Genomic DNA, 18471 nt, shown 5'->3' on the forward strand with positions numbered 1-18471 from the left:
GGCTTTACCTTCAGATCCTTCATGGTAACGTCGGTGTGCGAAACAGCTCGAATGGTCCCGGACAGCCACGGCCATTCCGCGACGCGCTCCACGTCCCAGCTGTCGCGGCCGCCGTCGCTGCCGTCGGCCGCGGACAGACTGAGGAATCGCTTCCCCACCAATACCGGCCAACTTTCTCCGAGCGTGAGCACCATGGTTTCGGCGCCGGCAGGAAGGGCTCCTCCCTGAAAAGACACAAAAACAAAATGCGATGCGGGCGGCCGCCGGGAGGGAGGGAGTCGGCCACAGCGGCTGAGTCGAGGAGGTTCCACCGGACCGGACCGGACCGACGGCCCGATCCCCACCAAACCTAGCGCCGAGGACCCGACCCCGGGCTGGCTCCGTACCCTAATCGCCGCCCCCCGCTCGGGTCCCTCCCCCACCGAAAACACGGGCCCAAGCGCCGCGTGAGCCTCGCTCCACCAAGTTTCCCTTTCCCAACACCTCCGAGCTGAATGTAGAAGGGAGTGAGGGGAGAATTAGCTACCGCTCAAGTGGGATCACAAAGTGTTCACCCCTCACCCCAGAAAAGAAAAGCCCCCCCAATGGCGAGTGCCCGTCCCGGGCGGCCCGATCCCCGCCCCGGGCGGCCCCGCGGACAGAGAAGGCGCTCTCGATTCCGCACTTGCCCCGCAGCTCTACCCCCGCCCCCCGCTCCAGAGCCGCCCAAACCCCCGCGCCCCGCGCCCAGGCCTGGGAGAAATCGCCGGGGCGGCGGGGGCCCGGGCTCAGCACCTTCACCATTCTTCCTCCTCTCTCCGCAGCCGAGGCCGCGGCGTTCTTACCCCGCCTCCCGCCTCCCTGAGTCACCCACGGTAGCAGCCACCGTTCCCAGCCGCCCAGCCGACTCCAGCTCTGACTTGGTTCGAGAGCTCTCACAAGACACGCACAGCCTCCTAGATCCGCCCCCCTGGAGCCGCTTCCGCTGACCATTGGCTGAATCACCGGAGCTGGGCGAGGCTTGTGGGGAAACGGCCCGCCGCTATTGGCCAGCCAGGCGAGGGCGGGGCGAGAGAAAAAAACAATTCCTTGGCTGCCTCCTCCCTCCCCCACCCTCCCGACTCCCCGCCGACCCCCATTAGGTTAAAGTACTCGGAACGCAAGCGAGGGATCCCTCCGCCACGAGCCCATTCTTTCCGTTTGTTGCCTCACAGTATGCAAAAGAAGTCCCGCGAAATCGGTTATCAACTTTGAGGCCAGAAAGAAATTGCTATGGCGCACAGACGAGACTGTAAGCAGAAATCAGGGGCTGCAAGTGCCTATTGAATTGCTCCTCACGTGCGTAGGCTGTCGAGCGAAGACCAGCCTCCCACTTGGCGGAGGAATCTCACAGGAAAGGAGTGAGGGCGGTGCGAAGTCTGCGGGGGAGGGGAGCGAGGGGACGTGCGGTTTCAGGCGTACTCAGCTAGGGGGAGGAGCGACAGTGCTTTGGAAGCTACTGCGCATGCGCCTGGACGAGCAGGGTCTGGAGCTGGGGCTGCTGGGTGAAATGGCCGCGAGAGGCGCAGGCGCACGTGGTGCTGATCAAGAGCGTTTAAGTCCGCCATTTTGAAGGGTAAATGAAGAAAGACATGGAGTTCCTGGGAAACGGGGTGCATTCAATCCAGAGCAAAAGGGACCATTCAGTGCAATATGAATTTTTTTGTGTGTGTAGGAGGAGACTAAGAAGTTGTTTAGGGACTTAACCAAGAAATTGGAAAAATAGAGGAAGGCCATTATGATGCAAGTGTTATGAAAGAGGTGACTTTGAGGGACAAAAGAGGACAAAGGTGATTGTGTGCTTTGGACTAGAAGTTTCTTGGTTGAATGAAGAAACTGTGCAAGGAATTGAAGACTTATTTATAGAGACTGGTGCTTCACATGGCATCACCTTTACTCCCCAAGATACCGAGTGAAGAATTCGTGTTCTTAAGTTTACAAATGTGAGAAATAAGAAAAAGTTCAGAAATAAAGGATTATTTGGTGCAAAATAATGGCTCATGTTCATTTCGAATATGTAAATTCTGAATACATGATCTTAAAATTTTAAAGTTAATAAGAATTAAATTGGGGCTTATAGTTTTCAGACCACTAAGGCAGGAAATTGGACAAAGAAAACCTATTCAATTCTAGACAAGGCAAACGCCGAAAGAAAAAAGTAAAAGAAACTGGGAGTATGGTAAAAGTCAAATGAGAAAAGTTAAATCCAAACAACACTTTATAATAAATATAAATGGGTTAATTTTAAATCATAAACATTAAAAAAAATCTTGTGATTATAAAAACAAAATTGAACGCAAAAAAGTCATACAATATAATCTTGAAAGTGGTAGGCTAACAATTTTAACCAGATAGTAGTCAAAGGAAAGCAATATAAAATATTAATATAGAGTAATGGGTCATTTAATGATAGGAGTAAATCCTGAATGATAAAATAGCTGGATGATTTTTGTCTCCAGGGTAGGCGAGAGTCTTAAGGAGGTTCTCAAGAAGAAAGGAGGGAATCTTAGATTCCTGATTTTAGAGAATAATTTCCAGATACAGAATAAGAAGCTGGGAGATTTATTTAGCAAGTAAAAGAAAATAAAGATGAACTTCAAACGCAAGCATAGGCCTATAAAAGGACAAAAATGGGCTATGGGCTAGCTTAGCAGAAATATAAATGCTGAAAGAGTTGGGCATTGTTTGAGAAAAGATCCTGTTGTTCTGGGCACCTGACACCTCCAATCATTCCTGATGCTAATGTTAGCATTTCCCTAGCCTCAGGTCCTCAGCTCCTCCCATTAGACCCCAGATCCACCCATACCTAATGAGTCACTCCTACTTACTACCTAACTACTTCCCCTTTACCCCCTGAGAGAGAAGCTGCCACCTGGATAAGGTGCAGACCCCATGTAGCTCCCTCCCCCGTGGGAACTATGGCCCCACTAATAAACCTCCTTATGAACCTTCTTCTCCTGCCTGTGATTATCTCCGCATGGTCCTCTGGGATGGCCGATACCTATGCTTTCAGCTATAGTGTTTTGTCATCAGTTCAGCCTCAAGATATTAAGCCTAAAAAGTTGGTTAATTCTAGTTCTTGCAACATAGATTTTTAATGCTTTGTGCACTTTGGTTGACTGTCCTTTTGATCGAGAGAGGGAAGAGAGTACCAGGCAGTTCTCTTGAAGGTATGCATGCTTGATTTCTAGGCATAATATTATCTGAAGTAATAAGTATGAGTGTGGGGTTGGGGAGGTATCTTTTTTTTTTTAATTGCTTGTTGTTCAGTGAAGCTTAAAGAAAGGAGAATGATGTTCATGCATTTCTAATCAGGTTGTATAATCACACAATGTTTATTTCTGAATTCCTGGATTTTTCGCCTTACATATCCCATATCCTTAGTCTATCCTGCCTCAATTTTATCATTGTGCTAATATCACAGAGTCATTTACACAAGCTGACTAAAATGTCACTAAGGGATTAAAATCTAGGGTGAATTTTATAGTTATAAAGGATAGTCTATAAAGGCAATATATACTCATGAGCTATTATGACTGAAAACATGGACCTGCCTAAACTAATATTACAGAAAAAAAAATACATCTATCCCAGAAATAAGCATCCTAGAAATAACTTTACAAAAACAACTGAAAGATAACTTAAATTTCATAATTAACTCAATCTGAAAAGTAATTGCTAAGAGACAAGCTCTACTAAAATTCAAGGAATACAATGTATATATTTTCTTCATAGAGGCACAACTTAGAAAAGATGGAAAGATATATATATAAATACAGATGGAAATATAATATATATAATTATATATAATCTATATATAATTTCCATACATAATACATATATGGAAATATATAATATATAATAAAGATATATTTTTTCTACCACCTGAAAGCTCTTATTACCAAATCTGAGCCAGGAGAATATAAAAAAAGATGATCAATGCTCAATTATGCTTGTAAATATAGAAAATTCTTCTATAAAATGCCAACAAGTTAAATCCAGTACTATATTTTAAAATAATCACAATGATTAATTAGGGTTATTAAACAAATACAAGATCATTTCAAGATTAGAAAGTTACTATAATGTACCACAATTATTAAAGGATAAGCCATGTTTATTTTAGTAAATATTGTAAAGAGCAGACACACTGAATACCTATTAACGGTTTATTTTTTTCAAAACTAGAAAATGAGATATTTTGTGAGCACACATTTAAACTGAATATTCACCCAAAAGTTTTAAATGATACATTTCCAGAAATTTAAGAAGTTTTCTGTTTTTTTTTTTTTTTTTTTTTTTTTTTTGGCCAGTCCTGGGCCTTGGACTCAGGGCCTAAGCACTGTCCCTGGCTTCTTCCCGCTCAAGGCTAGCACTCTGCCACTTGAGCCACAGCGCCGCTTCTGGCCGTTTTCTGTATATGTGGTGCTGGGGAATCGAACCTAGGGCCTCGGGTATACCGAGGCAGGCACTCTTGCCACTAGGCTATATCCCCAGCCCCAGTTTTCTGTTTATTAAAAAACCAAGTTGCTCATTTCAACATTTATGGATACAAGTAGAGATGATCTAAATGTACTTCAACTGAGAAATAAGTTAATAAAACTAATAAATATTATGATAGATATATTGGGAAGCTGTAGAGCATTTGAAAATAAATGAAAAATATCTAGACTATCAAAATATCCTTTGGATGAAAAGCATTGCATATGGTAATATTTAAAACAATATAGGCTGGGAATGTGTCTTCGTGGTAGAGTATTTGTCTAGCATGCATGAAGCCCTGGTTTCAATTCGTCAGTACCACATAAACTGAAAAAAGCCAGAAGTGGCTCAAGTGATAGAAGGGTAGCTTTGAGCAAAAGAAGCTCAGAGACAGTGCCCAGGCCCTGAGTTCAAGCTCCAGGACTGGCAACAAAATATAATAACAACAAAATGCTCCACTAAATATATGTTAAAATATAATGGGTACTGGACTGTACACATTAGAATTGGAGACACTAATCACAGGCATTTAGCAAGTTTTTCAATTTCTTATCTTTTGTATTTAGATTTATTTTTTTTTTGCCTGTCATGGGGTTTGAACCTCAAGGCCTGGGCATTGTCTGAGCTTTTTTGCTCAAGGTTAGTACATTATCACTTTGAGCCACAACACTACTTCTGGTTTTCTGGTGGTTAATTGGAGATGAGAATCTCACAGACTTTCTTGTCTGGGCTGGTTTTGAGCCATGATTCTCAGATCTCAGCCTCCTAAATAGCTAGGATGACAGACATGAGCCACTGGTTTCCAGTTGTACAGTAGTTACAGTTTTTCCTTTAGCTATAATAGGCGAGTGTAATTGTATATGTTTATGAAATATAACATGATGTTTTTATATTTGTATACATTGTGAAATAGCTAAATCAAACTATTGAATAGTATGCATTACCTCCTTTACAAATTGTCTTTTTGTGGTGAGAAAACTTAAAGTCTACTCTTGGCAATTTTCAAAATACATAATGTTATTGTCACCCTGGTGTATAATAAATCTCTTAGTCTGTCATCTATCTAACTGAAGTTTTATGTCCATTGGCCAACATCTCACCTATTTCTCTGCATTCTATGTGTTCTCATGTTTTTATAAGGTGAATGTTATATTTTACTTTTGAAATTTAAAGTTAACTTTAAATTTTATTAATGGAGCCTACTACACTAACAGGTTAAAGAAAAAAATAATATCTCCATAGATACATGAAACCATTTAATAAATCTTCACTTCCATTCACTATAAAAAGTCTTAGCAAAATCTGAGAAGAAAACTTCCATAATTTGGTAAAGATATCCATGAGAAACATCAAATATACTAAATTATGTTTAAAACGATTTCTACTAAAGTTAAGAGCAATACAAAGATGGTTAATATTATTACTATAAACCATTGGCTATGGTTCGATTTAGTATATGGCTTGTTTAATCATTCCACAAATTTTAATAGAGGTTAATTGCTAATGTAATAAGACAAGAAAAATAAATACAATATAACATATGTAATATATATAATAATCTACAATATAAACATTTGAATGGAAGAATAGCCCACACAACTGATAGATTAGCGAATGCATGACAAATTATTAGAATTAATACAAGACCCCCAGTGTCAGTGGCTCACACCTGTAATCTTCTCTACTCAAGAGGTTGAGAGCTGAGCATCAAAGTTTAAAGCCAGCTCAGGCAGAAAAGTCCATGAGATGCTGATCTCCAATTAACCACCAAAAAGCCGAAGGTGGACTTGTGGCTCACACAGTAGAGTGCTGGAGTTGAGCAGAAAAGCCCAAGGGTGCCCATGCCCTAAATTCAAGTCCCAGGACCAGCCCCCCTCCCAACACACACACACACACACACACACACACACACACACCAGAGTCAAGAGTGGCTATGGGTTTTTTAAAAAAGCAAATAAGGGCTGGGACCATGGCTTAGTGTTAAGAGTGCTTGCCTCATATACATGAAGCCCTGGGTTCGATTCCCCAGCACCACATATACAGAAAATGGCCAGAAGTGGCACTGTGGCTCAAGTGGCAGAGTGCTAGCCTTGAGCAAAAAGAAGCCAGAGACAGTGCTCAGGCCCTGAGTCCAAGCCCCAGGACTGGCCAAAAAAAAAAAAAAAAAAAGTCCCACATAGATCAGTAAAATATTTTAATATTCCCTGCCTTTGTTTCTTTTTTCTTTCTTCTTTCTGAACATTTCAATCCTAAACCCATTAGGAGGGACAGAGAAAATTAGGTTTTCAAAAGGAGAAGGTTGCTTACATGCAATATGGGGTCTCAAAAAGGCAAATAGTAGTAGCTCAGCAGAGGACATCAGATGGTCTGAGAAAGGCCGATGTACAGAAAGTCAATTCAGCAGTGGGTATCTAGAGCCCAAGAGGAGTGACAAGGGCGTTCATGAGATTATTCATTTGTGGGGAAAGTGTGGCATGGGGTTGGGGGAGGATAATGACAGTCTTCATGTTGGAAAAAGAACACTGGCAAGGAATCAGAGCCTAACAAGGATACGGAGAACATTAATGCAAGGACCAGTAGGTCATGAAAGAAATGAGTGAAAAAAATCAAGACAAAGAATACAAAAAATAGATATATGTAAGTGTATACATATGTATGTGTATATATGCATACACACACACACACACACACACACACACACATTCCTATCCTAGAAACAGGCCAGAAAGAAAAGTGGAAAATTTGAATCTACTGCAAAGTAATGTGCATACGTGAAAACTAAACTAGGAAGCTTGAGGACTGTGGGGATGGGGTATATGAAGTGGGAGCAAATGTAGAAGGGGTGATTCTGATTAGAATCCAACATTATTTTTTTTGTCTCAGTATGCTTCCGTTAAGCAAGACGAAAATAAATGTTGTCTTGTGTAAAAATGTAAATGCCTTTTGCTATTTTCGTAAATGTAATGCACCTGTGACAAACGAAGCCAGCACAGAGCACCAGCACTAAAGTCTTTGCTATAAATTTTAATTTTCTGTTGAAAAATAAATTACATCCACAGTATCCATAAATCTTATGTGAACGGTTTTTTAAAAATCAATTTTGCAAATACATCCATCCAACCTGGAAAAACTCATATTGAGTGAACTAAACCAGGAGAAGAGAAACAAAGAGCCTATATGGAAATTAGACCTAAAAAGTAAACATATTTGAAAACATATAGGGGATCGTATGGTTATATACATGAACAAATCAACTTAGTACAAAGCAAGATCCGATAGTATAACCCATCTGAATAATTGACAAAGTTTTGACAAAATGAATACCAGGAAGCAGAAGCATGTTTTGACTGGTGGGATAAGAGGGAAGATGAATGAAGAGAGAAACAGTGTGAATACAGTCACGCTTCTCAATGTATGTGTGTGAAAAGTGACCAACACAGCGAGCCTGCCATGCTGTCTTTGCATGATTGGGGTCCCCAGGAGTTACAGGGGTCCCTCCCCTGTGTGCTCCCATCACCCAAAGCCCTGAATTTTATTTTATAATTATAACTTTTTTGTCAGTCATCGGTCTTGAACTCAGGGCCTGAGCACTGTACCTGGCTTCCTTTTGCTCAAGGCTAGCACTCTACCACTTGAGCCACAGCGCCACTTGTTTTTTTTCTATATATGTGGTGCTGAGGAATCGAACCCAGGGCTTCATGCATGCTAGGTAAGCACTCTGCTATTAGGCCATATTCCCAGCCATGATGGCAACATTTTCATAACTCATTTACAGCTCTTGAAAGGTTGCTCAGGGCTGGCATTCATGGGTGACAGGCTTCCAGCTGTACTTGGTTCTATTTCTTAAAACTATTTTGTTCTACTGAGACATACAGCTCCTAAGCTGCTACTAAATACACATGGCAATTGCATAGTATATTTTAGTACATTGCTCATTACATTCTTTTAAAAGAGTTACAGTATGGCAAATTTTGTAGATTGTATATAACTTATAAAGGAAATAAAAATCTCTAGGTAAAAAAAAAAAGAAACTTGAGAAGATGTGTTGGACTAGCATAGACGGGGAGAATGATGGAAAGGGACTGATCAAGATGCATTGTTCACACAAATGGATATGTTGAGTTAAAACCCTTTGTACAACTACATTAAGATAGCATTAACAAATAAGAAAAATCCATCCTTCTAAATTACCCACACCCCCGTCAGGGACGAGAACAGGGGACAGCAACTTAGAACTACAGTCAAATATGGCCCACTGCCTACTTTTCTACTGCCTATCAATAATAGTTTTTACACTTTTAAATGTCTTTCTAAAAGCCTGAAAAACCTTTTTGACCCATAAGATTCATATAAAATTCATTTTTTTTTGTCAGTCTTGGGGCTTGAACTCTGGGCCTGGGTGCTGTCCCTGAGCTCTTCAGCTCAACGCTAGAGCTCTCCCACAATGAGCCATAGCGCCACTTCCAGTTTTCTGGTGATTAGTTGGAAATAAGAGTCTAAAGGGACTTTTCTGCCCAGGCTGCCTTTGAACCCCGAGCCTCAGATTTCAGCCTTCTGAGTAACTAGGATTATAGGCGTGAGGTACTGGTCCCTGGCTTAAAATTCAATTTTATTGTCTATCATTAATAGGTTATTAGGATATAGCCATTGGTTTGTGTTTCATATAATTTCAAGGTTAAGTAAGCATGACAAAGACCCTCAAATTTTTAAATATTTACTTTTTGGACCGTTACAGACAAAATATTGTCAAACCCCAATTCATCATTTCCTTATCCGTGAGTGCTCATTTGTGCTTATTTCTTTTTTTTTTTTTTTTTTTTTTTTTTTTGCCAGTCCTGGGCCTTGGACTCAGGGCCTGAGCACTGTCCCTGGCTTCCTTTTTGCTCAAGGCTAGCACTCTGCCACTTGAGCCACAGTGCCACTTCTGGCCGTTTTCTGTATATGTGGTGCTGGGGAATCGAACCCAGGGCCTCATGTATACGAGGCAAGCTCTCTTGCCACTAGGCCATATCCCCAGCCCTGTGCTTATTTCTTGTTTACACTTTCCCAGACAAATCTTTTTTTTTTAATGCTATCATTACAAATTAGTTTTGTCTGTTCTTTTTTTTTTTTTTTTTGTCTGTTCTTGAGTTTACTGGGTTTCATTTTGCTTTTCTAGTAACAAGGTTTACACCCAAGCTCTTGCACACACTGGACATATGCTCTTCCTCTGAGCTACACCACTAGCACCAAAGTTGATTTAGATGAAGTAATACTGTATGTCTTCCTTTGGAACATCCTTTACTCAGCATGTTTTTGAGAACCTCCCATGTGATTTAACCTACAAAGTTTGTTCTCCCTCATTCCTGGGGAGTATCCCATTGCCTGACTGTGCTGTATTTTGTATGTTCACAATCTGTGATGGATAATCAGACTGTTTTCAGTATTTGCTATTATGAACAAGCTTTGGTCTATGGCCATTATCTAAGGATATGATTTATTTGATCTGCTCTGCCTTTATATTCCCAACATTTTAATTCTTTCTGCATCTCTTCCTGCAAAGCCAAATTTCTATCAGATATAATTCCACTCCTGAACTTTTAAAATGGATTACTAATATAGTAATTTGTAGGCCATAGGGACTAGAAAAGGGAAAATGTGGGCTGGGGATATGGCCTAGTGGCATGAGTGCCTGCCTTATATACATGAGGCCCTGGGTTCGATTCCCCAGCACCACACATACAGAAAATGGCCAGAAGTGGCGCTGTGGCTCAAGTGGCAGAGTGCTAGCCTTGAGCAAAAAGAAGCCAGGGACAGTGCTCAGGCCCAGAGTCCAAGCCCCAGGACTGGCCAAAAAAAAAAGAAAAGGGAAAATGTATTTGTTCTCTGTGCATTTCTGCCCTTTGATAATACTAAGTCAAGAATTTTAGCTGGGGCTGGGGATATGGCCTAGTGGCAAGAGTGCTTGCCTCATATACATGAAGTCCTGGGTTCGATTGCTCAGCACCACATATATAGAAAGTGGCCAGAAGTGGTGCTGTGGCTCAAGTGGCAGAGTGCTAGCCTTGAGCAAAAAGAAGCCAGGGACAGTGCTCAGGACTGGCAAAAAAAAAAAAAAAAAAAAGGAATGTTAGCTGGTATCAGTGGCTCACACGTCTAATTCTAGCCACTCAGGAAGCTAAGATCTGAAGAGCAAGGATTAAAGCCAACCAAGGCAGACAAAATGTCTCTCTCGTCTACAGTTAATGAGCAAAAAGCTGACTCAAGTGGTAGAGTGCCAGTCTTGAATGAAAAAGCTAAGCGAAGATGTGAGACCCTGAGTTAAAGCCTAGTACACACACAAAATTACATAGATTGCCCAGCACGGTCCATATTGCTATGTGTAGCTTCATTAACAATAACAAAAAAGGTACACAATTGTCAAGATTTTTTCTTCTTTAACAAACGTAGATGAGGAGTGATTATGATCAAGAATCACTGAACATAGAAATGGACATATTAAATTGTAATCCCCTTGTGCAACTGTTTGATGTTTTAAAATTAGGATAAAAATAAATAAAAACAAATCAATCTGGATGTAGTGCCTGCACCTATAATCCCAGCAATCAAGAAGTGGAGGTACGAAGATCCCAAGTTTCAAGCCAGTGGGACTATGTAGCAAGACCCTGTATCAAACAAATGAGAGACCAGCTCAATAGTATTTCGAGTCAGTACCACAGACAATGAACATAGGAGAAAAGCCCAACATAGCACTTATTAGTAATGACAGTATTTTGCTCACGATGGTAGTAACTAGAGATATTATTGATTTGTGTGTGGTGTGTTACTCATTTTGCTGTAGGACAAACCACAAAGCCAATAACTTGACCTTGAAGTACATGTACAATTCATTTCTATTTGTATAAGAAATACTTTGTAGGGCTGGGAATGTGGCCTAGTGGCAAGAGCGCTTGCCTCCTACACATGAAGCTCTCGGTTCGATTCCCCAGCACCACATATATGGAAAACGGCCAGAAGAGGCGCTGTGGCTCAGGTGGCAGAGTGCTAGCCTTGAGCGGGAAGAAGCCAGGGACAGTGCTCAGGCCCTGAGTCCAAGGCTCAGAACTGGCCAAAAAAAAAAAAAAAGAAATACTTTGTCTAAGTAATATTCTACTTTAGAATGTTGGAAACAGAATACTGGGCTTGATGGTACTTTAACAATGGAACAAGAGAGGACAACCCTTAACTAGGAAGATTTATATTGGAAGTAAAACTCTTATTTCCTTCCACAGTATTTCAAGAGTATTAATTAGGAAAATAAATGTCAGTCACTAGTTTCAGACCTTATTTGGAAAGACATTAATGAGCAGGACAATTATTAGATCTTTTCTCTTTTTTCTGATAACCTATTCCTCAGTGGGGCTGAGGATGGGACTCAGAGCCTTATGCATGCCAGACAAGCACCCTACCAAAGTGCTACAACAGAACCCTACTTTAAGTGATCACAATTTTTCATTTTTTTTAAATTTATTAATTGAACACAAATTTTTTGACAAGGTGTTGTGCAAAAAGGGTACAATTACATAGTAGGGCAGTGTGTACATTTCTTGTGATATCTTACGCCATGTTTTTCTATCTCTTCTCTAGGTCAGGTAGACATATATACAATATACAATGTATCAAGAACATATACAGTAGCCACGTGGCCACGCCCAAGAAAGACAATTTTTCATTTTATAGAAAGATTTTAAATTAATTTGTCATACAAAACTAAAAACGGAAGGCTGGGAATGTGGCCTGGTGGTAAAGTGCTCACCTCATATACACAAAGCCCTGGGTTCAATTTCTCAGCACCACATACATAGAAAAAAGCCAGAAGTGGCACTGTGGCTCAAGTGGTAGAGTGCTAGCCTTGAGCAAAAAGAAGCCAGGGACAGTGCTCAGACCCTGAGTTCAAGCTCCAGGACTGGCAAAAAAACAAAACAAACAATGGGGCTGGGGATATGGCCTAGTGGCAAGAGAGCTTGCCTCGTATACATGAGGCCCTGGGTTCAATTCCCCAGCACCACATATACAGAAAACGGCCAGAAGTGGCGCTGTGGCTCAAGTGGCAGAGTGCTAGCCTTGAGCAAAAGGAAGCCAGGGACAGTGCTCAGGCCCTGAGTCCAAGGCTCAGGACTGGCAAAAAAAAAAAAAAAAAAAAAAAAACGGAACTAACATATGATACTACTATACCACTCTTGGTCATATATCTGAAGTGTAAGACTACTTACGATGAAAGGCACAGACAGCCATGTCAATTGTAGCAATGCACACAATAGCCAATCTATGGCATCACCTTACATGTCGATCAATAGATGAATGAAGAAAATGCAGTATGTGCACACAATGGGGTATTATTCAGCCATAAAAGAACAGAATTATCCTTTGCAGAAAAATGGATGAAACCAGAAATCATCCTGTCAAATGAAATAAGCCCAACTCAAAAAGTCAAATGTCACCATTGTTGCTTGAATGCAGAATCTAGACCTTAAAAATGACATGAATGTAGAAGGGGGACTACCCAACAGGAGTGTGGAGGTCGAAAGGGTGGGGGATAAGAAAGGGTAATAGAGAAAATGAATTTGATCAAAGTATACTATATGCCTGCATGTAGGAACACAGCACAATGAAACACACACACACACACACACACACACACAGATAAAAATATATTACCTTCGTTTTTTATTTTATTTTAATTTTTTTTTATTTTTGCCAGTCCTGGGCCTTGGACTCAGGGTCTGAGCACTGTCCTTGGCTTCTTTTTGCTCAAGGCTAGCACTCTGCCACTTGAGCCACAGCGCCACTTCTGGCCGCTTTCTATATATATGGTGCTGGGGAACTGAACCCAGGGCTTCTTGTATACACGGCAAGCACTCTTGCCACTAGGCCATATTCCCAGCCCAAAAATATTAGCTTTGAATCATGATCCCCACCATTTCTGTCTCCTGAATAGCTAAGATTACAGGCATAAACCACCACTCTTGGCTTGGCATTTAATTTTTTAGCTTTTTATGTACAGTCCCTTGTCAGATAAATAGCTGAACATATTTTCTTCCATTCAATAGTGGTTCTTCACTATGGTGATTGTTTTCTTCACCACATGGAAGCTTTGAAATTTGATGTAATCCTACTTGTCATTTTTGCTATTTATTCTTTGTTGAGCCATTAAACTCCTATGTAGAAAGCCACTGGCGGGCTGGGGATATAGCCTAGTGGCAAGAGTGCCTGCCTCGGATACACGAGGCCCTAGGTTCGATTCCCCAGCACCACATATACAGAAAACGGCCAGAAGCGGCGCTGTGGCTCAAGTGGCAGAGTGCTAGCCTTGAGCGGGAAGAAGCCAGGGACAGTGCTCAGGCCCTGAGTCCAAGGCCCAGGACTGGCCAAAAAAAAAAAAAAAAAAAAAAAAAGAAAGCCACTGGCAATGCCTGTCTTTGAGTGTTTTTTGTAGAAGTTTTAATATTTCATGTTTTACAACTAAGGTGTTTGATCCATAGTTAACTGAGTTTTGTATGGGGTGAGAGATAGTGATCTAGTTTCAGTCTTCTACATGTGAATGATCAAATTTTTCAGCATTTCTGTATCTCCAACATGTTTTTGGTACTTTTGCTGAGAATTGGGTGACTGACCCTGCATCAACTAATTTCTGAGTCCTCAATTATATTCAACTGGTCTATGTATCTGCTTTTGTGCCAGTACTGTAATGGCACAGAGCTACTAGCTCTGTAGTATAATTTAAAATCAGGTATTTTGATAGCTATGTTATTGTGTTGGGATTGCTTTTGCTATCCAAAGTCTTTTGTGCTTTTGTATGAGTTCTAGGAATGATTTTTCTATTCTGTGAAAAATGACATTGGTTTTGATGGGGATTATATTGAATGTATAGATTGCCTTTGTAAATATAGCTATTTTCACAATATTAACTGCCAATCCATGTACATTAGAGGTCTTTCCATTTTCTAGTGTCTTCTTCCATTTCTTCCTTCTATAGACTATTTTATATACTTTTTACAATAGATAAAATATATATAATTTCTTCTATAAACTTTTATAGTTTTTATTGTAGAGGTTATTCATCTCTGTGGTTAGGTTTGTTCCTTTGAGATTATTTTGGATGGGATTATTTTCCTAAATTATTTCTCAGCATGTTCATCCTTGGCAAAGAGAACAGTTACTGATTTTTGTTTTATGTCTTGTACTTTGCTAATGAGGTTTATCAAATCTAAGTCTTCTACTGGAATCTTTAGGACATTTTAAAGTATAACCATATACCTGTAATAGAAATGACTTGACATCTTCTTTGCCTATATGTATCCCTTTATTTTTCTCTTTCCTTATTGTTCTGGCTAATAATTCAATCTCAATATTCAGTAAACTAGAGGGGAAAAAAACACCCTCTCATTCCTCATTTTAAACAAAATGCTTTCAGTTTATCCCTACTTCATAAAATTTTGGCTATATATTTCTTGAACATAGTCTTTATTATAGAGGCGTGGTTAGTTCTAGCATTTTATCAAGAAGGGATGTTGAATTCTGTCAAAGAAGTTCTCTGCATTGAGATGCTCACGTGAATTCTGTCCTTGGTTCTAGTTATATGCCATATTATATGCCCATGCCATCTCTCCATCCTTTAAATGAAAACAACTTCTTCATAATGTATCTTTATTGTGTTGTTGCACAGTCTTGTGTTCTTGTCCACTTTGGGTTATAAACAAAATATTGGCTTCAGGGGATGCATTTGGAAGCATTCCTTCTAGTCTGTGGAGTTCTTTGAGAATCATTGGTAGTAGTTTTTTAAAGTCTGGTAGAGAGCAGCAGTGAATCTGTCTTGTCTTATGCCTTTTCTTGGTTAGTAGACTTTTGGGAGGAGGTAATCAGGGTTTAAACTCAGGACCTCACACTGTCTTGGCTTACTTGCTTACAGCTGTCATTCTACCACTTGCAATATTCCTCCAGCCCTGCTTTTGCTGATGGTTTTGGAGATAAGAGTCTCAAGGAATTTTCAGACTTACACATTTTCAAAATTTCAAAGTTGCAAAAAAAAAAAATCATTGTTTCAAATAATGATCCTCTATTTCTCAGCCTCCAGAGTAGCTAGTAATACAGGAATAAGCCACTGGTGTTCAGCTTGGAAAGCTTTTTATTTCTTCAAGCTCATTGCTTATCATAGATCTGTTTATGTCCTCTTAATTAATTTTGTGCCTATCCTGTGACTTGAACTTAGGATTTGGGCACTGTCCCTGAGATTTTTTCCCCCTTAAGGCTAGCCTAGCACTCTACTACTTGACCCAGAGCTCAACTTCTAGCTGTTTTGGAGCGCAGTTTATTATAAGAGTCTCACAGACTTTCCTGCCCAAGCTGGCTTTGAACCGCGATCTTCAGATTTCAGTTTACTGACTAGCTAGGATTACAAGCATGAGCCACCTGTTCCTGGCAATTTTTTTGCATGTTACATACATCTAGAAATGCATCCATTTCTTCTAGATTTTCGAATGTATTGTGGTACCTATGTTTAGTTCTAATTTTGGTTGGTTTGACTAAGAGTTCATCAATTTTCTTTATCTTTTCAAAGAATCAACTATTTTATTGATTCTTTATATTTCATAGTTTGCTCTTTTTCTTGCCAGTCATGGGGCCTGGGGTGCTGCTGTCCCTGAGTTCTTTTGTGCTCAAGGCTAGCACTCTACCACTTCCAGTTTTCTGATGATTAATTGGAGGTAAGAGTCTCACAGACTTTTCTGCCTGGGCTGGCTTCCAACTGTGATCCTCAGATCTCAGCCTCCTGAGTAGTTAGGATTACAGGCTTCTTATTTAATTTTTTTTCATTTATTTCCTTCCACTGATTTTAGGTTTGACTTATTCATTTTTCCCTAAGATAAGTTTAGATGCATCATTAGTTTTATTTGAGATTGTTGTATCCTGAGAGTGAGAAGAATCCATGGAGGCATAACTTAAGGTGGGAAGGGGTTTTTATTTACAAAGGAACTTTATTATAACCTAAAACCAAGAACCAAAACAGCCCTCCAAATGCTGGCCTTGGACTGCCTTGTCCTGGGCTAGTTACCCAGAACCCAGAACTGACCTGACCTCCGAACCTCCATTCCTTAACCTCCAACCACCAAGCCTCTAGGGGAGCAAGCTTCTTATTCTATTCCTCCTTCCAGCAGGCCTCGGCTCTATGGCCTCACGCCTCCCCAAAGGCCTTAGACCTTTCTGCAGGCCTTAGGCCTCAGGCTTCAAACCTCTCCACAAGCCTGAGGCTCCAGACTTCTCCACAGGCCTCAGGCTTTGGGGTCCTCCGGCAGGCACCAGGCTCAGCTCGGCTCTGCGCCTAGTCTCTCCTCTCTCAGGGCCTCCACTCTCTGCAGGCCTCATGGCTCTTCACAGGCCTCCAGCTCTCCTCGGGCTCTCTGCCACCTCAGCTCCACAGGCTTCTCCTCTCCACCGGCCCAGAGTTCAGTTGCTCCAGGGAGGGACTCTGGCCTCCCCTGTCCGCAGGCTGAATCTGGGGCCTTTCTGCACCTCAGGCCCGGGCTCCCCTGAGGCCTGAGGAGAACTCAGGCACTGCTCAGCTCCAAGAGGCAGCTCTTGGCACCTTCCTCTCTTCCGGAAGTCTCGCCCTCTTATATGCCCCGCCCCTTGCAGTGGGGGTGTGTGGCAGTTCCATCCCCTCAACGTGGGGCGTGGCCATGACGCCACAACGTGGGGCGGGGCTTCCTGCCTCCTCAGGTTATTACAAGATCTCTCTGCTTTCTTTTATTTTTGGCTTGGACTCAGGGCCTGATGATCGCAGTACTGCCCCTGACTTCTTTTTTTGCTCCAGGCTAGTACTCTACCACTTGAGCCACAGCGCCACTTCTGGCCGTTTTCTGTATATGTGGTGCTGGGGAATCGAACCCAGGGCTTCATGTATACCTGGCAAGCACTCTTGCCACTAGGCCATATCCCCAGCCCTCTCTCTGCTTTCTTTTTTTGCTTTTTCTGTCAGTTGTGGGGCTTAAACGTGGGGCCTGGGCTCTGTCCCTGAGCCTCTTTGTGTTCAAGGATCTCGCACCACTTCCAGTTTTTGAGTGGTTAGAGTCTCACAGGGCTTCTTCTGCCCAGGCCAGCTTCGAGCCACGATCTTCAGATCTCAGCCACCTGAGAAGCTAGGATTACAGGCATGAGCCACCGATGCTCAGCTCTCTCTTTTTTAATGTAGGTACTCATAGCTATAAACTTTGATTTTAGCACTGTTTTTGTTGTCTCCCAGGGAATCTGATAATTCCTTTTCATTTGACTATAGGATTTTTAAAAATATTTATTTTCTTTGATTTCTTCCATGACAGATTGAGTCTTCAAAACCGTGTTGCTCAATATCCATGTGTTTTGTAGCTTCCCTTGCTATGAAATACTAATTTTTCAAATAAGACTTGCTGGGGATGTGGTTCTGTGGCACAGTGGCTCTGTGGGACAGTGCCCAGGCCCTGAGTTCAAGCTCTACAAATGACAAAAAAAAAAAAAAGACTCAAATATGACCTGCTGGGACACAAGAAATTATTTTGATCTGATTGTGTTTGCTATGACTTATTGATTGGTCTAAATTTATGATCTATTTTGGAGAAATTTCCATGAGTGCCAAGAAGAATGCATGTTCTATAACTGTTGCAAAGGATTTTCTGTAGTTGTATGGTAAGTCCATTTGACTCAGTAGTGCAATTTAATCCTGAGTGGTTTTTTTTATTTTTTATTTTTCTGGAGACTCTAACTACTGATAAAAATTCTATGTTGATTGTGTATCTAAAACCAAACAAACATAAAAAGGTCTAGGGTAGACCTAACAGAGGATCGCAGTAGCTCAACAGCTATGTGCATATGATTGTATAAGATGAGGCTGAGCAGGGTGAATTCCAAGAGAAGGATACAGGACGACTTTATTGTTGTCATTATGTTTATTGTACTAGGTGAATTTCGTTTGGCATACCCCAT

At 41.2% G+C, this 18471-nt stretch overlaps 1 protein-coding gene across 2 annotated transcripts in view; it reads right to left on the reverse strand.

The window, feature by feature from the left end:
• The window catches only part of Kdm3a (lysine demethylase 3A), a 47223-nt gene extending 46288 nt beyond the window's left edge, over nt 1-935 (reverse strand). The window contains exons 1-2 of one of the 2 annotated variants that reach the window (XM_048352541.1): nt 825-935; nt 9-224 (exon numbers count right to left, since the gene is read on the reverse strand). In XM_048352541.1, coding sequence (XP_048208498.1) covers nt 9-194 — 186 coding nt within the window. In that variant the 5' untranslated portion in view covers nt 195-224; nt 825-935. The remainder of the gene's footprint in view (nt 1-8; nt 225-824) is intronic. The other variant, XM_048352542.1, reaches the window with a different exon arrangement.
• Nucleotides 936-18471: the final 17536 nt, after the last annotated feature.

This window comes from Perognathus longimembris, chromosome 8 (assembly GCF_023159225.1).
Source record: "Perognathus longimembris pacificus isolate PPM17 chromosome 8, ASM2315922v1, whole genome shotgun sequence".
Lineage (NCBI taxonomy): Eukaryota > Metazoa > Chordata > Mammalia > Rodentia > Heteromyidae > Perognathus > Perognathus longimembris.